Source organism: Xiphophorus couchianus, chromosome 7, assembly GCF_001444195.1.
Source record: "Xiphophorus couchianus chromosome 7, X_couchianus-1.0, whole genome shotgun sequence".
NCBI lineage: Eukaryota > Metazoa > Chordata > Actinopteri > Cyprinodontiformes > Poeciliidae > Xiphophorus > Xiphophorus couchianus.
The window spans coordinates 10,378,898-10,396,829 of NC_040234.1; the positions used below are offsets into that span (position 1 = coordinate 10,378,898).

The 17,932-nt window shown below is 40.8% G+C and overlaps 3 protein-coding genes across 3 annotated transcripts; 1 reads left to right on the forward strand and 2 right to left on the reverse strand.

Annotated features, from left to right (window-relative positions):
• Positions 1-3,422: 3,422 nt before the first annotated feature.
• Positions 3,423-6,877, reverse strand: kctd12.1 (potassium channel tetramerisation domain containing 12.1). The gene has a single exon (XM_028024506.1). The coding sequence runs from the start codon at positions 5,983-5,985 to the stop codon at positions 5,125-5,127; it is 861 nt and encodes a 286-aa protein (XP_027880307.1). The 5' UTR covers positions 5,986-6,877; the 3' UTR covers positions 3,423-5,124.
• Positions 6,878-10,027: 3,150 nt separating this feature from the next.
• On the forward strand, positions 10,028-14,704 carry acod1 (aconitate decarboxylase 1). Its single transcript, XM_028024193.1, has 5 exons — positions 10,028-10,130; positions 10,313-10,474; positions 10,643-10,732; positions 10,973-11,172; positions 12,955-14,704. Exons 1-5 carry the CDS (start codon positions 10,119-10,121, stop codon positions 13,913-13,915), a joined length of 1,425 nt encoding a protein of 474 aa, XP_027879994.1. The 5' UTR covers positions 10,028-10,118; the 3' UTR covers positions 13,916-14,704.
• Positions 14,494-17,518, reverse strand: LOC114148737 (glutamine amidotransferase-like class 1 domain-containing protein 3A, mitochondrial). The gene is made up of 4 exons (XM_028024194.1): positions 17,281-17,518; positions 15,798-15,969; positions 15,476-15,674; positions 14,494-14,950 (listed from the first exon to the last, which is right to left on the reverse strand). The coding sequence occupies exons 1-4, from the start codon at positions 17,476-17,478 to the stop codon at positions 14,755-14,757; spliced, it is 765 nt and encodes a 254-aa protein (XP_027879995.1). The 5' UTR covers positions 17,479-17,518; the 3' UTR covers positions 14,494-14,754.
• Between the last annotated feature and the right edge of the window lie 414 nt (positions 17,519-17,932).

Below are 17,932 nucleotides of genomic sequence, written 5' to 3' on the forward strand. Positions count from 1 at the left end.
AGGAGAACATTAATCAGACATGTGTAGTCGTCACTCTACACATCTCACCTTTATGGAAAAATGACAGGGAGATTGCCACTGTTGAAATAAAGCCATTTGAATTCCTGTTTACTTTACACTGGTCCATAAGGCATATAGGGGAGGATCTGGGATTTTGCTGTGTGCTGGTTCACCAGAACTGTATATCACCCTAAAAACACACTATCTGCACCTTAAAACTTAGTGGAGGCAACATCATGCTGGGGTATGTCATGTCTTCAGCAGGGACATAAAAGCTGGTCAGGAAAAACTGTGAAATACTGACGGCTGGAAGAGAGGTTTACCCAAAACATAACCCAAGAGCAAGACTTAAATTTGTATGAGAATCTGCAACAAGCACATGATGGATGGATGGACGGACGGACGGAAGGGAGGGAGGGAAAGGAAGGAAGGAAGGGAGGAAGAAAGGAAGGAAGGAATGTTTTAGTTTCCAAGTCACGCTTCTTAATATAGTTTAGAAATAAATGCAGTGTCTGTGTCTCAATTCAACATTTACTTCGTGGGTGATTTATCACTGCAGTACGGCAATGGGGGGTATTTTTAATTAAAGTCATTTTGGTGTCTCTTGTTAAAGTAGTTTGTTGAGAATTTAGATAAATGAAAATTTATATGAGCAGAAAAAAGTAAAAAAGACCTAAATAAACTGATCAAGTTTAAAATGCTATGCAATTGCCACACAATGACATCGCAGATATACTATGCTTCACTAAATTCTCCAATTTTATTTTATTGACAGAACTGATGAATGAACAAGAACTAGCTAATGTTGTGACGGTGAATTTAGTACAGAATGTTTAGGTGGTGGATTATGAATCTAAAAAAATATGTAATCTTAACCATTATAAGCAAAATTAGAAGTAGTTCTTATTCAGGGTGACCTTACATAATGTATTCATGCTAGCCACCATAAGTCCTTCCCTTTGTGTTTGGGAGATTCTGGGTTTTGGACTTACCTTAGTTAGCTACTCACACAGGGGAGTATCCTGGATCCTGATTATTATAGCAAATCTTTAGTGTATGATTTATATAAAGCTTTGAGAAATGCACTTGACCTTTTCTAACAATCTCTTTGAACAACTCTCAGTTCTATCAGGCCAATTATGTCACCAAGTCTGTGGATTTGGTAACATTTGTCGAGAGAGGTCACACCTACTGCGAGTGAGTCCAAAGATGCTATGCAGACATAAAGATTTCATCACACAATCTCACAGACTTTACTTGTTTCTTCCTTTTTCTTCCCGTTTCATAATCAGTGAGTAATGTTCAGTTATGATTGTTGCTTGAGATTTATTCTCCTTTCAATAAAATTACAGCCAACATGCATGAATCTAAGGAGCTATGGAAAACATGCTCTATGGCTGAAATACTAAGCAAGTGCTGTGGGACTGAATTTGCATGTGCTGCAACAGCTTGAACAATTTGTTCAGTTGTGAATGATAGTTCCCTGCACATGTTCAATTGGGTCCCAGTCCGCAGTCTCAGAAGAGACAAGTGTCACAGCGGCTGAGGTGCTGGTAATATTTCATGAGTAAACATGGGCATGAGTCAGTTGTTTGCACCCAGAAATCGATGATGGACTGGTGACTAATCAAGGGTGTTTCCAAGGAATAAATGTCATGTAAAAGAAGCCAGTTCTAATAAATGGCAATGTTGTCCATTGTCTTGTGCATCTCTGATGCAAAAAAAAAAAGAATTAAAACTAGTTATTTATTTTTGAAGCATGAACATTTCTCAATGTAATACCTAGATTTTGTATGGGAAAAGGTTGTGAGAATATAACTTATAATGTGCTTCTTGTAAACCAACATCTCTACTCTAACTATGTGTCTATTAGCTCTCCGAGAGTGATTTTGACTTGTTTTTCAGGGTGGACCCTTTATAAATAAGTGGTTTCAGAGAAATGCAGAAATAAGAACTGGGTGAACAAGTTTTTTATTTTAGATTTTCCTCTAAGTCCACAGGATCGCAATTTCTATGCAGACTCAAATATATCAATGAATCCCCAGTAATATTTCATTAAATGTTTCTCAGCAAATTGCAACTCAAGCTCTTCTGTTGGAACACCCAGTTTCAAAGCACCAGACCCAACATATCAGACTTAAGTGAAAAAAAATTCTTCAGGAAGAGTTTAGGACCCACAAAATCCTCAACTTACCATGAATGGAAAATTACTACACCACCAGTGTCACTGTCTAATGAAACCAGTTTCACATTGCCATGGTGTGAGTGTGTGTCAATCAAGAAAGAAGACTCTGCTCCAAACTCAACTCTTTCAAGCTAGATTGAAATTTGCAGGACCAACAAGGACATGGCAAATGTCTTCTCTGGAAAGTCATTTGGATGATTTTGCCACAATGACACAAGGCATGTTTGAAGGAGTCAGTGGGAGGCTTTCGGACTACAGAGCGCTGTACAGTCACTCTTCTTTTAGAGCTGTACCAGCTCTAAAAGAAGTTGTACCAGCTCTTCTTTTACAAATTTTGAATTATGAAATTACCTAAGGGTATAATGAATTTGACCTAAAATAAGGCTAAACCAGTACTGAGCTGCTGAATCTCACTAAATAAATTTTAGTAGGGAAACCCGTTGTGACTGTTGAGATGCCGGCCACATTGCTTTTATCAAATGTGCAAAACATAAATTTAGAATGAAAATACAGAGCAGAGATTAAAAATGTGATAATTATTTAAGGTAAATATTACTGAATTCACACAATTTCTACATGGTGACTGAAGAAGACCTGAGGTCTTTTTAAATGATTTAGCCAAAAGATCATCTCTGCCGAGCCCCAAAGAGGGCCTGTTGTTTGTTTTCTAATCCCAGCCACATTTTGAAGGTGTAACAATCCATTTTCTGAGTCTGTTTCAAGCGAGAGCTGGCTGTACTCTGGCCAGTCACTGACATTCAGCCACAATCCCTGGCAGACGGCACCCTCCTATTTGTGTGCAGCTGGACCCTTTCATTATTTACACTTGAAATGATAATGGCGTCATGTGTGCGCAGCTGCATTATTTGCATCCACACGCCACGCTGCTGAATTCGCGTGACAAAACAGGAGCGGCACATCCTCCTGCAATATTTAAACGCCAACGACATTCAGATGTGGAGGCTTTCTTCTCGTGAGGTTGAAAAGAAAACAGAGTACATCCAAGAAGCCAAACATGAAAGGGAGGAAAATGTTCAACGTTAGGCCTTTAGGGTTTCGAAAAGTGAAACTAATTTCCCCAGTGCCTTTCAGGGTATGTCTCTCTTTTTGAGACTGACTCTTTGATTCCCTGTGGAGTAGGGGTTTGAAATGCAGGGGGCATGGAGTGGCAAAATGCCACTAATGTTAACAGATAGTGCAGATTATAAGAGGAACATGATTGGCAAAGAGCTTGGAGTACAAGAGAAGAAGGCTTTATTTAGGTCTGAACACTGTAACAAATATAGCCAACATTCCACGTATACATTTACGGTCACTGCAGTGGTAGAAACTGCTAGAAGACACTACAAAACCTGGGCAAACAAGTCAGCCCTGAATGTACATTGACACTGAATATTAATCTTCGCTTGTCAGCTCCTTGATATCAATCAGTTAAATCAGCTGGAACTATATGGCGATGAAGACGATGGCGGTTGCTTGTGCCATGCCACGCAGCACAAACACCGGGGCGCCTCCAGAAAGTTTTCAAAAGATGGCAGGGATGGTTGCATGTCATTTCTTCCAACTCCTTGTCAAGTATCAAGTCTTTAAGGAGCAGGTCTGAGTCAGGTCTCAGGTTACTGAGCACTAAGACAAAATCCTATGGGGGCAAGTCCAAATTAAGTCTTGAGTTCACGAGAGGCAAATCCAAATAACGTCTTAAGCTACTAAGGACTAAGTCTAGGTTAAGAGTCGTTGTTTTTCAGGAGCAATTTCAAAGTACTGTCTGATCTTGAGGGACAAGTCCAAGTCAAGCCTCAAGGGTTAATGATTAGAGGAAGTTCCCCACGCAACAATCCACGTCACAGCTGTCCTGAGTTCAATACCTGGTCATTGGCTGCATGGCTACCCATTTCTCTCTGGCCTCTTTCCCATCTTCTGTCAACAAAGGCCACTAATACCACAAAAAAAATCCATGTCTCAAATCTTTTGCCATAAGTCTAATCTCGTTAATATTTAAGTCCAAGTCAAGTTGTCAAATCAAGGTCTCAAGTTACTTGCGTCAAGTCCAAGACGAATCTTAATTATCCATTGACTCATTCAACATTTTCACATCAGATGCATCTCATCTAATTGAACACACAAACATTTGTAATCTTTACATTTTTGAGAAGATTCAATTCAACATGTAAGAAAAAATATTAAATACTGCTGTATTATTTATATTTAAAAAATCAAAATGGTAACATATTTACCTGGCTAATAATATAAATATGCAGTTATGTTCTATGAAAAATAGCAGAGAAAGATTAACATGAATTAACGTTGAATTTCTGCACTAAATAAGTTAATACCTGTTGCTTAATACCCTTGCTTTGAAATGCTCTAGCTCTTTATGGTGTGTTATGTTGAGTTTGGAGGATTTTCTTCTTACTTTGAGTGGGATGATTTAAAAAAAATTATTAGGAAACCCTCTTAAAAGCTTTGCTGTCAGGTCTAAACCATGGTGTCCGATTTACGGAACAAATAAAAAAAAGAGAGATTTGTTCATTTCTGTTTAAATGTAACAACTTGTGCTTTTCGTTTTGAAGAATCAGAAGTGCCTTTGTCATTTCTAAGTGAAGATCTGAAATCATGTCACACAGACTTTAGGTGAGAAACTAAATATCCACATGTTGTTTGGACACTGGAAAATGAACATTTTTAAGGATAACCACTCGCCCCCTCTCCCATACTTTGGAGGCGCAACTGCTCATGTGATGCTCAATTAACAAATTCAAATTGATTTTCTCGGTTAAATTCAGTTAGAACCGTCTCTAGAATCTGTTTCCGAGTCGAGTTACCAGTTTTCTCTCTGCCACTCGCTCCCTACAATTCAGAACAAGAACTTTTGAAAAGACAGTCCTTTCCAGATTTTGTTTTGCTATGTACATTTTTACATCGAAATGGCACGAATGAGCTTATTCCCGACAGAAGACATATTCGGTGTAGCTTGTCCAGATCTTGTCCTCGTTTGGATCGTTGCTGGTGTAGGCGCAGGTACCCGTAGAGCTGCAGGCCACCATGTGAAAGCCCGCCTCTGTCAGCTTGTCAAACGCCTGCTCCAGAAAATTATACTTCAGGTAGTAGCGGGAGGTGTACCTCTCCGGGGGCCTGTCCGGGTCCCTGCTCTCGTTCAGCGTCTCTCCGAACACCTCTTTGGCCAGAGAGGTCTTGCCGCACACGGTGATGCGCGCCACCCTCCGGAACTTGGCGTCGGTCTGGATGTCCCTACCGATCGTGTAGGAGCCGCGGTATCCTATGGTGATGTACCCGGACTTTCTGGAGTCCAGAGACGGTGAGCGCATGGCCCCGCTGGCGGACAGGGCGCGCAACGGCTCCCCGGAGGAGGAGCAGCACTGCCCGCCGTCCTCCGTGTCGCTCTGGCTGATCTCCTCGCTGATCGAGTTGTCCTTACTCACCCGCGGGCGGAGGCGCTTAGCCAGGTCCCGCAGCAAGAAAAAGTCAGCCTCCCTCTGCAGGCGGCTCTTCTCCGGGAAGTAGTCCGGAAGGACCAAGTTCAGATCTCTCAGGTAGTCGAGGATGTATCGGAACAAGAAGCCGTCCCTGTCCAAGAAGAAGCGTCCCTTGCTGTCTCTCGCCAGCTCCTTGGGGGACTTCTTGCTGAACATGTTCCACAGGAGCGAGTCCGGCACGGCGATCAGAGTTTTGTGCCTGGTCACGTACACCTGCCCGCCGACGTTCAGCTCGATGATCTCTGAAAACGGGGAGCCCGAGTCCCCGCAGCAGGACGCGGCGCGCTCCGTGTCGGCCAGTGCCATGTTCTCCGAGCCGCTCTGCGCTGCAGCAGGAGGATCAGTGGGAAGGAACAACGAGGTGCCAGCGGTGGCAGCCTGCTTATGAAGACTGGGCTTACCATGTGCGTGTGTGCGCGTACTCACAGGGGTGACTGATAAATTAACATTTAACTGTTGAGATGCTGCTGTGAGGGGCGTCTCTGCAGCTCCTACTCCCGTTTTCTTGCTCGCATCTCGCACGCAAATACAAATACGGACAGACAAGGATGGAGAGGAGAGGATGAACGCAAATGATATCCTCAGGTTTCAGGGGCGTTACCTCAGAGAGACATGGAGGGGCATTTCCCACCCCTTAAATTTTAAATAGAACATCACCAAAAAAAAAGTTCATTTATTTCGGTAATTCAGTTGTAAAAATTCAAAGTGGTGGATTTCAAGTGTGTACTAGCTGATAAGTCAAAGTCTTATCTTCAGAAAAGTCATTTTCTCATATAAACTGGCTGTTCACACACAGGGAGCTGTTTCCACACGTTAACAGAAGGTTGAGTGCAAGGAGAAACTCCTTCCACATGACAACCAGAAAAATATTCTGAAGCAAATATTGCATTCGAGAGTTTATGGACAAATCAAATCGCATGCACTGCAGCTTGGCTCAACTTCAACGTCAGGGGTCATTTTATCTGACTGAGGAGGAAAAGATGGCATTACTGCTCGGTGCTGCGAAGTCCTCTTTTTAGCTGAAAATAAATGTTGCATCTCAATTGGAAATGAACATCCCACAGTCTGGAGGGAGTGGGGAACAGAAAGTCACAGGAGGCCTAGAGTGAAGTTTCCATCATATCCAAAGTCAGTGCAGATGATGGTGATTGGATGCAGTGTAAAACAGGGACATATTTTAGGTTGATTTCTAAAGTAAAAAAAAAAAGAAGACATTTTTTTTATTGCTTTTACGGATTACTGTAATTTTCTGAGAAACCTAATTTTAGGTTTTCTGTATCTGTAAGCCATACTTATCAAAGTTAGAGGGAAAATGTATTAATTACACCACTATAACTTTCATTTTTTAAACTAAATAAGTTCAATAAATTAATTTTCAATCTGTATGTGGATAATATACCTTAATATAAATTTGAGAAAGGAGAGAACAAGATCAAAGAAGTTGCTCTTGGATGTTTTTTTAATTATTATTTTTATTTTATTTTATTTTTTGAATGCCTACTGTATGCATTTTTCGATCTTAACATTTTGTCTGTCACTCGCTCATGGCTTCACCCTTTCCCCTCCTTAAGTATCACAACGTGAAACTCTTAAACCCTCTCAAGGCTCATTATGGTTCTTGATTATCGGAATAATCCAAGAAATGTCCAGAAACATTCCAACTGATATTTGTTACTCTCAGGCAACGGACATGAAACATGGAAAGAGCGACACCTATCGTCCTGGAGATGGAAATGCAGCCACTGAACACAAATCCTGTCCTTATTGAGTGGAGAAGCAAAATCAGGAAATGAGGGGAGGACTTTCATCTTAGTTAACAGCAAAAAATATTATTATTATATATACCTATTATCTACGATATATATAATTTATTTGCATACAGTGATTTTTTTCCTGTTCATAATTGGTTATTGCAAAATAATTGAACACATTTTACGTTTCTTAATCTAAGAATGACTAGTTATATAGTCAAAAAATTAATATGTCCCTTGTCTTTGTTTCCTGTGGCAATAGCTGCGGTTTCAAGTCAGGGGTGCCGTATAGGGGAAAAGTTATGACAATTCTAAGGGCCCCTGGCCAACATATTTATAAAAATATATACATATATTTTCACATATTTGTTAAAACTGTCATTATGTTGTGACAGTATGGTATGAGAGATAATCTATGAAAAATCTATTTCATCTGCTTTCTCGTTATCAGTATTGGACCAAAGAAAGCAAGGCGGTTGCAAGCCTTTAAAATTGTGACGTTTTTTTTGTTAGGTCAGATAGAATCAAGAAATTGTAACAGCAGCTGCGTGGGGGGGGACAATTTAAGTTTTTGTCAGGGGGCCCAAGATTCCTGGCAGTGCCCCTGTTTCAAGTTGCACAATATGCTCAAATAAAGGCATTTAAATGGTCAGAATCAGACCTTTTATAGATAGTAGAAGTGTAGTTTTCCTGGGATAGGGAGAAAAGAAGCATGCATACCATGCCAGTGAATTTGTTCTGCAAAATTATATTTAACGTGAGACTGGAAAAGGAAATGCATAAGATTTAGCTGAGGTTTGAAACCAGAGGAAGTCTTTGAGGAAGTTGGGGACTGGATTGCTCGAAAGCGAAATAAAAATTCCTGTTATCAGAGGACTGATGGCATGCTATCGCCAAACTGAATTTTCTTAGGTGTATTCAAGGCATAAAGGTAATAAATGATCATCTAAACAGACCTTGGTTAGTCATTATGAAAAATTCTATTTGGGACTCTTGTATAAAGATGGAGGTAGAATGAAACCACAAAGCCAGCCATAAACAAAATATGTTTAGAAGAAAAATTAAAATGAGAAAATTTAAAATGTTGCGGTGTACTTGCGTTGCAACTCAGCAAGAGTATAATACCAGTAAAGAAAATATAAATAGTACTTCTTGGAAATCTTCACAGGAGGCTGAGTGTTGCTGTTTTGAAACCATAACTTGTCATTTTTAAAGTTGCGTAATTTTCCTGTGCTTGATGTTAATTACACGGAGTGCAGAAAATATTCATACGCCCTATTCATTAACGTCACATAACAAAACATTTTTAAGATTGTCCTTCTTTTATGAGCAATTGTCTGCTTTTCTAATTTCTCAATTTCCTTCTCTAGCTGTTTGAAGTCAAACAATCTTTGTCAGGTGACTGTTGGTTGACTGGTTTAGACTCGTGACAAATTTTTCTGTATAGAACTTCCTATTTCAAAATACTGAATTTCCATTGTCTGTCGTCTCAAAAACACGCATATTGCGAAAGACAAGTCTTTTTATTCGGGGTTATGAGACAGTACGGAAGATGAAGTAGCTCTTTTTGAATCTATTAGTTCTGTGTGAAAGTCGGAAATAAACATTTGACAACGTTTTGATTACAGGTATGCTAGAAAATCATGCAAGAATAAAATGGTTTTTTAAAGGTTAAAAAGACAATTAATGTATTTAGATACAACTGAAAACAGATGACTGCATTTATATTCCTCTTTCTCACTGACACACAAAAGTGTTCCTGTTTTAGGCCATGTGGGATTATGATATATAATAATATATGAAATTGTATATATAATATTATTTCTTTTTACTAAGTGCCAGACTAATAAATTGAATCTTTTTTTTTTTTTTTACTTTTACTTTATTACTTCTTTCACTTTCAGAAGTGTACATTTGTTTCCTCATTTGGTATTATTCCGTTCATGCTGAATAACTTAAGTCAAATGTCTTGCATAAAGACAAAGTTTCACAATACTTTGTTGGGAGTTTTGACTCATTCCTTCAGTCAGAACTGGTGTAACTGAGTCAGATTTGCAGGCTGCTTTGCTCAAATACGTACTTTCAGATATTCCCACAAATTCTCTATAGGACTGAGATTAGGACTTTGTGATGACTTTGTTGTCCTTAAGCCATTTTGTAACTAATTTGGTTGTTTAATTAGTGTCACTGTCCATTTGGAAGACTTATATCAACTTCCTGGCTGATATTTTACCCATTATTTCAATATTTCCTCATAATGTTCTTTCCTTGTCATACCATCTAATGCGTGAAGTCCAAGTTGTCTCTTCTTCAGCAAGAAGAACAACAACATGATGCTGCCACCCCCGTACTTGACAGTAGTGATGATGTTCTCAGGCTTGCAAGATTCACCGGACCGCATGACTTGTCTCCAAGCATTATATTATTATATTTATAATTGAACATGCTATTTAAGAAGATGATAAAACAAAAGCATAACACCTAGCTGCACATTTTCCCAAACAGTCAGCATAATCAATAAGAGGATAAGGCAACATCCAGTCATTGTGAAAGTACACACTTCTCATCAAGGGAGGATTGTAGCCACTTTGGAAATTTGGCCGACCGGCCCTCACGCAGGCGAGCTAACTATAAAAGACGAGGGCTCTTAGAGGTTTTGTCAGTTCAGAGCCTGGCTGAGTGCGAACAATGCTGCGGAAGGTATCGCAGATTTCTTACACTTACAGATTTACATTTTCTCAGCGTTTCCTCTGCAATGCTTTCTCAACTTTTTTTTTTGGTATTTTGCTCTATTAGTTCCACATTAAGCTTGTTTGTTCTCAAGCAGCTGTGTTTTTTTTTTTTTTGTTTGCTTGTTTGTTTGTTTGTTTTCACTTCTCCAGGGTATTACCGAGAGCTTTGGAGCTGCTATCCATGCCCTGGGTGCCTCTCAGCTGACAGATGGTGTGATTAACAGGAGCAAAAGGATGATGCTGGACACCCTGGGTGTTGGGCTGTTAGGAACCCGGACAGCTGTCTTCAACAAGGCTCTTAAGTACAGCCAGGTAACCCGAGACGAAACGAGTCATCCGTTTTCCTAACACCAGCTCCATTTACTCCTGCTCTTCCTCACTTGACCCATTCATGCTGAGATTTTGAGGCTTTGAGTAAAATCTGAAAACGAGCGCTGCTGCTCACTAGGGATCACTTTTTGTGCATTGGTCTGATTACAGCTGTTCACATCGGAGCGCAGCAGCAGCATTTGGGGAAGATCAGATATAACGCTGCCTCCTTGTTATGCCGCGCTCGTCAACGGCATCGCAGTAAGTTTCGACGCAGAAATGCACCATAATAGAAAGTAAACACTCCAACTCGATATTTTCCACAGTTTATTACATCCCAACCACAGCTTTTTAAACTGGTTTGTATTATTGTGTTGGTAAAATCTCAACAAAACGTATTAAAAGTGTGTTTATCAGACAAGATGCGACCAACTCCTGCAAAATTTTGTGCATTGTATGATTTGTCTCTCTTTTGAACTTTGGTGACCCCTGTGACTCAAGGTTCACTCCATGGACTTTGATGACACTTGGCATCCAGCGACTCATCCTTCTGGAGCCGTTCTGCCGGCTCTGCTGGCCCTGGCCGAGACGCTGCCCAGCCGGCCTTCTGGTCTGGACTTGCTGCTGGCATTCAATGTTGGCATCGAGGTGCAAGGCAGGCTGATGAGATTCTCCAGGGAGGCTTACAATATCCCCGAAAGGTGGGAAACATTTGACATTTTCTAAAACCATTAAGTATACTTTCAGATTAGTCCCACCCAGCTGCAAGTGGACGAATCCCTGAAGACATTTGAGCCTTGAAAGGCTTGTCCATCCAGTTATTAAAAAAAACAACTGAGTTATAAAAAGTGTATCAATAGTGCAGGAAGTTTTTTTTATTATTATTACATTACAGTTTTGTTCACCAGGGATTACAAAACTGCAAAAGTTTTTGTGACCCTTGAATTTTTTCCTATTTTGTCATGTTGCAATAACTTTTAATGTAAAGTGGAAGGAAGATGATTTATGACTCAAAATCTGAAGTATAGTATTTTTATTCAGCCTTCCTGAATATATACTTTAGACCAGTGTTTTACAATGTAGGGGCCGCCAGGGGGTGCTATAGTGGCCTCAGAAAGTTGGAGGGAAGGAGAAGGGGGGGGATGCAATGATAATAATCATAATAATTTAATCTAATACCTTTTTTACTGACATTTTTGTCATAATTTTAGTTTTGCTTTTCGATAATTAGAAGAAAAATCAAATTTAAGTTAAAATAATTGATTTAAATGTTATTTCTGACGCTCATTTCTGATTGGGTGCCATTCAAATTGATCGAGCTGCTTTGCTCCTCAAGCTGGCGTAGCAAGCAACAAATGGAAAAGTTTCTTACAAGAAAAAAGGCCAAAGAAATTGTCCAGCAGTCCTGTTGTGGGGGACAGTGCTGCTAATAATCATAGGAACTGTGGAAATAAAATAAAACTTCATGTGGTTAGTATAACATATTACAGATTTTTTTATAATCAAAAGAGGGGGCTGTAATTAAATATTATGTCATCTGGAAATAAAGTTAGATATTTTCTGCTAACAAAATTTTCCACCACAGTACTCATGAACATCTAAAATCAGATGTATGAGGCGGTATTTATGCTAAATGAAGGAGAAAAGAAAACATTCTAAAAGTTATTGTTTCTTTATATATTTTGTAGCATTGTCTGCGGATTTTCAAAGGGGGCCCCTGGTCAGAGGTTAATGTGTTTTGAGGGACCATAGCAAGGAAAAGTTTGGGAACCCCCCCTTTCACTGCAGATAGATACAAATTCAAGTCTTTTGTCTCCTCTTTTGCAAAATGGCTCAACTTAAGTCAGATTGGGTGGAGAAGCTCTGTCAACATCCATTTTCAAGTTTCCTCATTTGGATTTAGGTGTGGCCATTCTAAAAAAAGAGAGAGAGAGAGGGAGGGAGAAATTAGTGTGTTTTAATCTAAAATGCTCTGGTTGTGAGTTTCAGGTTGTTCTTCTGCTGGGAGATGAATCCTAGTTCACCCTAGTCTGGAGTGTTTTGCAACCTTGTTTTTTCGGTGTTTTCCATGTTCCTGATAAAGAATAGCATCTCATCTGACCCGAACACCTTTTACCACACGATTGCTACATATCCTGTGTGGTTTATGGCGACATGCAAACAATTCCCTGTCGCTTTCTTATTAAACTGATTGTCTTTACTATTTCAACAATCTTCTTGCCTGGTGTTTCACCTTTGGTTTGACATGCTGATGTGGTACAACTGCATGTTTCTACTACTTTGTGTTAGCCCATCCTGATAAAATGCATCGTACTATAGTTGCAACATGATAAAATATGAAAAGTTTAAAGGTTTTGAATACTTTCGCATTTAACTGTATTTGATGTATTGTTCTCTCAAGATGTTTCTATGGTTTACGAGCACAGGGAATTGTTTTATTGTCCACAAACATTCTAACTTGACCCTTTGTTTTGAATCCTCAGGTTCCACCCTCCCAGCGTAGTTGGAGTGATGGGGAGCGCCGCGGCCTCAGCCAAACTCCTCGGCCTGTCTCCTTCTCAGTGCAGTCACGCGCTGGCCATCGCAGCCTCCTCTGCTGGGGCGCCTTTGGCCAATGCCGCCACTCAAACCAAGCCGTTCCACATAGGGAACGCAGCTCGGAGAGGCTTAGAAGCTGCCTGGCTGGCACAGATGGGACTGGAGGGAAACCCTTCCATGCTGGACATGGACGTCGGTTTGGGAGTTTACTACAATGACTACAGCCCTTCCACGATGCCAGATTGTGCCTCTGGTGCCTTCAGGTGGATCCTGGAAGATCAGGATGTGGCATTCAAGCGCATCCCTGCTCACTTGGCCATGCACTGGCTGGTGGACGCAGCTCTAGCAGCACGTGGGAAGCTCCAAGAGGCGGCCTGGAACTTTGACCTCAGCCAGATCCAAAGGGTCACCCTGAGAGTGCCTCCGTCCAAGTACATTAACTGCCCCTTTCCCATCACGGAGCATCAGGCCAGGCACTCCTTCCAGTTCAACGCCTGCTCGGCCCTGCTGGACGGCAAGGTGACGGTGGCTTCCTTCGATCCAGCTCAAATTAACCGTTCCGCTCTGAAGGAGCTCCTTTCTAAAGTTGAGGTGAAGACGCCGGCAGACAACCATCCCAGCTTCGACAAGATGTACTGCGAGGTCCAGATAGAGACTGCTCAGGGGGAAAGCTGCACAGCCAGATGCAATACCTTTTACGGCCACTGGAGGAAACCACTGAGTCAGGAGGACCTGGTGGAGAAGTTCATAGTTAATGCATCGTCGGTATTGTGCACAGAGGGAGTGGAGGGAGTGATTGATGTGATTGGGAACATTGAGAAGGTGACGGAGTGCTCAGTCTTGGGCTCGTATCTGAGGATGACCAGTAACACACTCGAGAAAGTGTACAGCACAGGAATGATCTGACTGCGTAATTTAAAGAGACAGTGTTATGCAAAATATATTCGTCATGTTATAGTGTTATTCCCTCATCAAAAGCATACCTGAAGTGTTGCTTAGATTTTGTTTCATGAATGATTGAGGAATCCTTGTGGTCTAAATAAGCGCAGCCTTTCTCACCCTCTCCTGCTACCCAGCAGCTCAGCTCCTTCAGACTAGACAGCAGCAAATACCTGAACTGAGCATCTACTGAGCTAATAAAAGGAGTTACTTGCTATATGATGAGATGCTGGTAAAATCGTTGAAGGAATTTTGTGATGATGCTAAATGCGACGTGTTGGAAAGAGCAGGAGCTTCTTAAAGAGACAGAGGCCCAATTTCAAGGTGCTAAATTGAAAAGTAGAATTTCTTTTAGGTCATGTTTTATATATACATTTTTTTTTAAGTGAAGCTAGGAGTTACTTGATTGTACTTTAAAATGCCATGACGTGTCTGGAAAACACATAATGGTGCCTCTTTATATTTGTATTCCATAATCTTGTAAGAAAATGTAAAATGTAAATATTTATTTTTTTTGTTGCCGGAGTGATTTGGGTGAAATAAACTGAACTGCAAAGCAAGTTTTCTTTATTGATCCTCAGAAATTTAATCAACAATGAGTGTTTGAATACAATGAAATAAATCCTTTTTTTGTGAACCAAAAATTTCAAACATGATGCAGATGTCAGAACTATCCCCACAAAGCTAACATTTCAAGAGCATCTGTTTTTAATCTAGTTTAAATCTCCTTGACGTCAACTCAGCAAGCCATCTACAAAAATAAATTGGCAAATCTACACTCCAACATTCTGCGGTCTTCTGCCGAATCAGGCCATCTTCAAGACACCCTGCACCATGGATCCGATCCCGTCAAAGATCTCGTGGATAGGAGCGTCGCACATGAAGGCGCATGTGGTGACCAGCTTGTTCTTCTCGTCCACGTGGCTCTCGCCGACGCCCTTGCTGACGTGCTTGCAGCCCAGCTGGTTGATGGCTTCGGCCGTGCCCGCCGTATCTGGATACCTGAGCGGGAAAAAAAAAAAAGAGTTACTTGCTGCGTGAAGCGACGGTTTAATCATCAGACAATCAGATCAAACCTTTCCTCTTTTTTTTTTTAGCTAAATACCAGATTTTTTTTCTTTTTACAAGTTCTAAGTACTTTAACATAAACTGTGGAAGTGATTGGTCATTACGACCATCCTTACATCTGGACTAGCACAGCAGAACCTTGTAAGCCTGAGATTAACCATTCCAGTGTGCAGAAAATGTCGGATGGTTAAAGTTTTTACTTTAGCTTTCCTCCTTGTCAACGTGAAGAATCGGCATCCTGCCAAAACTCTAGTGGTCATGCAGTTACGCTGTTCTGAACGTCCAGAGGAACTTGGGGTTAGGAGAACTGCTCAATTTCTCTTTCATATGTAGTTATGAGAAAAGAGACAGAATTTTTTTTTTTGCAAACCTGCAGTTTCATTAGGGATTAAGAGCCAATGGAAAGGCATTTGCTTCATTCCAGTGATTTGTACGCGGTCCAGAGCGTTTAAGACTCACTTGCTGTCCTTCTCGATGCCGACGGTGACCTCGCAGCCCGGTAGCACCTTGGCTGCCAGGACGGGCGAGATGCAGCAGAGGCCGATGGGTTTGCCTTCGCTGTGGAACGCCTGCAGAGCGGCCTTCACCTCATCGTTGACGGAGCAGTCCTTCCCCTGCACTGCCCACGTGCACAGGTTCTTCGCCGCCCCAAAACCACCTCAGAAATGACAAAAAACCAGGGAGTTACAGCACAACTTTCACTTCCACCGCCCACAGTAACATCTGTCAGGAGGGAAAGAAAGCACTGCAATCAAGGAGGCTGTAGCAGTGGTGAATAAACCTGGGAATATGATGGCATCATGGTCTTTGGTACTGAGCTTAGACAGTTCCTGGATATTCCCACGGGCGAGTCGTGCGCTCTCCACCAGAACGTTTCTCTTCTCCTCAGAAGGTTCACCTTTCAGGTGATTGACTACGTGCATCTGGTCGACGTTGGGAGCAAACATTTGCACCTGCAAGCGAGGAAAAACACAGAGGAAGCAATTTTTATTAACAGAACACAACTAGCATCGCAAACCGAAAACTTACGCGAGTAAAACTAAGATTTTGAAAAAAATAAAAGGATATCTGATTTCTTGAGGAGCTTTTTATATTTTCTTGTTTTAAAGACTGACATTTTAACGTCCCAGCTGCCAGTGAATGCATCGTTGACTGGAACACCCAGAAGAAAGAGGAAAGCCGGCAATATGCATAAATGGCAAACATTTTGTGTTTTGGGCTTTTAAATATGGATTTAAAACCATTCTTTTTCCCAGATAGAATAATTATGCAGTAAAATTAAGTTTTAAAATGGGTTTATTTTCTCCAATCTACACAGGGTCAAAAATATACTTGCATGTTTAAAGCTACAAGAGCAAACAGTAAAATTTGAAGATATGCTTTGCATCAAGTTTCAGTAAAACCTAGCTTTTGCTTATCGACAAGCGTCAGGCATAATTCTGCCTGAACACTCTTTATTAGAAATGGTAGAGCACATTTAAACTCTTCTTTACTGTTATTATATTAGATGTTACTCCAGATTATTAATATTTGACTGTTTAATCCATTAGAAAACTAGTTTTAAGTGGACTGGAGGGGTGAGCACACCCTATGGTCCTCTCAGCTGTTCTCTCAACGCATTGCAGAGTATTTTGATCCTGAGCACTTAAGTTGCCAAACCAGGCTGTGATGCTGCACATGTCTGGCCTTCCTCCAAGGGAAGTGAAGCTGTGGTGTCTTCACTTCAACAACAATATGTGAGAATAAAGACGAAGAAAGTAGTCCTTCCTCCGAGCCGGACCTCTTTAAGATTAACTGAAAATTTTGAGCAAAATTTCTCCTGGAGAAAATTTCCATTTTGAGCTACAATGACAGCAACAATGTTTGAGGGGGCCGGCAGAATCTTTCAAACTGGGTTTTATTGATTCTCCCTTTAGTGGAGAATAATCTAGTCCTAATTTAAAGAGTTTATTTGCTGTAGATTTTTTTTTTTAAAGCTAGAGTAGGTTCAATTTCACTTTGGTGAAAATGAGTGGAAATTGCTCTTTAGCTTGAGTTCTCCGAACCGGAAGCTAACTTCAGCTTTCCTAATGTCACCAAGTATTGCTGCACAGGTTATAGAGGTCAGGTCGCTTTCACGCAGATTTCATCAGCACTCTGTGTAATCCTGACTTAATGAAAACCTCTGATTGACTTCGATATGGCAGAGTGACTAATTCATGCTACCGCCAACTTCACACCTCAAACCACACAAGGGTCAGACCCTGCAGATAAAGCAGACTCACAGTGGCACCTCCTCTGCTCAGATGGACCAGAACAGCCGAGGCCTCATGGATTTCACTTCCATCATAAACCCCGCAGCCCGCCAGCACCACAGCTACGCGTTTAGCCATCTGGGAGGAATAAAAGCTTTTATTCAGAGTCTGGAGCGTCCTGAGAGTCAGCAAGCTGCGACCAGTGTGCTGGAGAAGGCTGAGCAGCATGTCGGACGGCCCCTTTCTGACAGCGCTTCCTCTTCTGTGGATTTATAGGGAGCGTGAGATGGATTTCGGGCACGTTAACTCATTAGCGCCCTCGTGTGTTTGAACAGGAGCGTCACCACGGTACGTTTGAGAAAATATCCAAAAAGCGTAGTGTTTTTTTTTTTGCTTTATCTAAACACAGTTTTTGATTTTATATATATATATATATATAAGCAAGCACTAAAATAAGTTATATTTTTACTTTACATAATGTGTAATAAAATACAGTTGAATTGTGCAGCGAATACAATTTTGAATTAAGTTTAAAAAAGGTTTTTCTTGACATTTACATGAAAATATTAAAATAAACTAGCATTAATTACGTTTTGGTATTGTGCGATTTCAAACTAAAACCTCCACCAGAAAAACTATTTTTATTCGCTGCAGGAAAAAAAAAAACAGTTTTTTTTTTCGT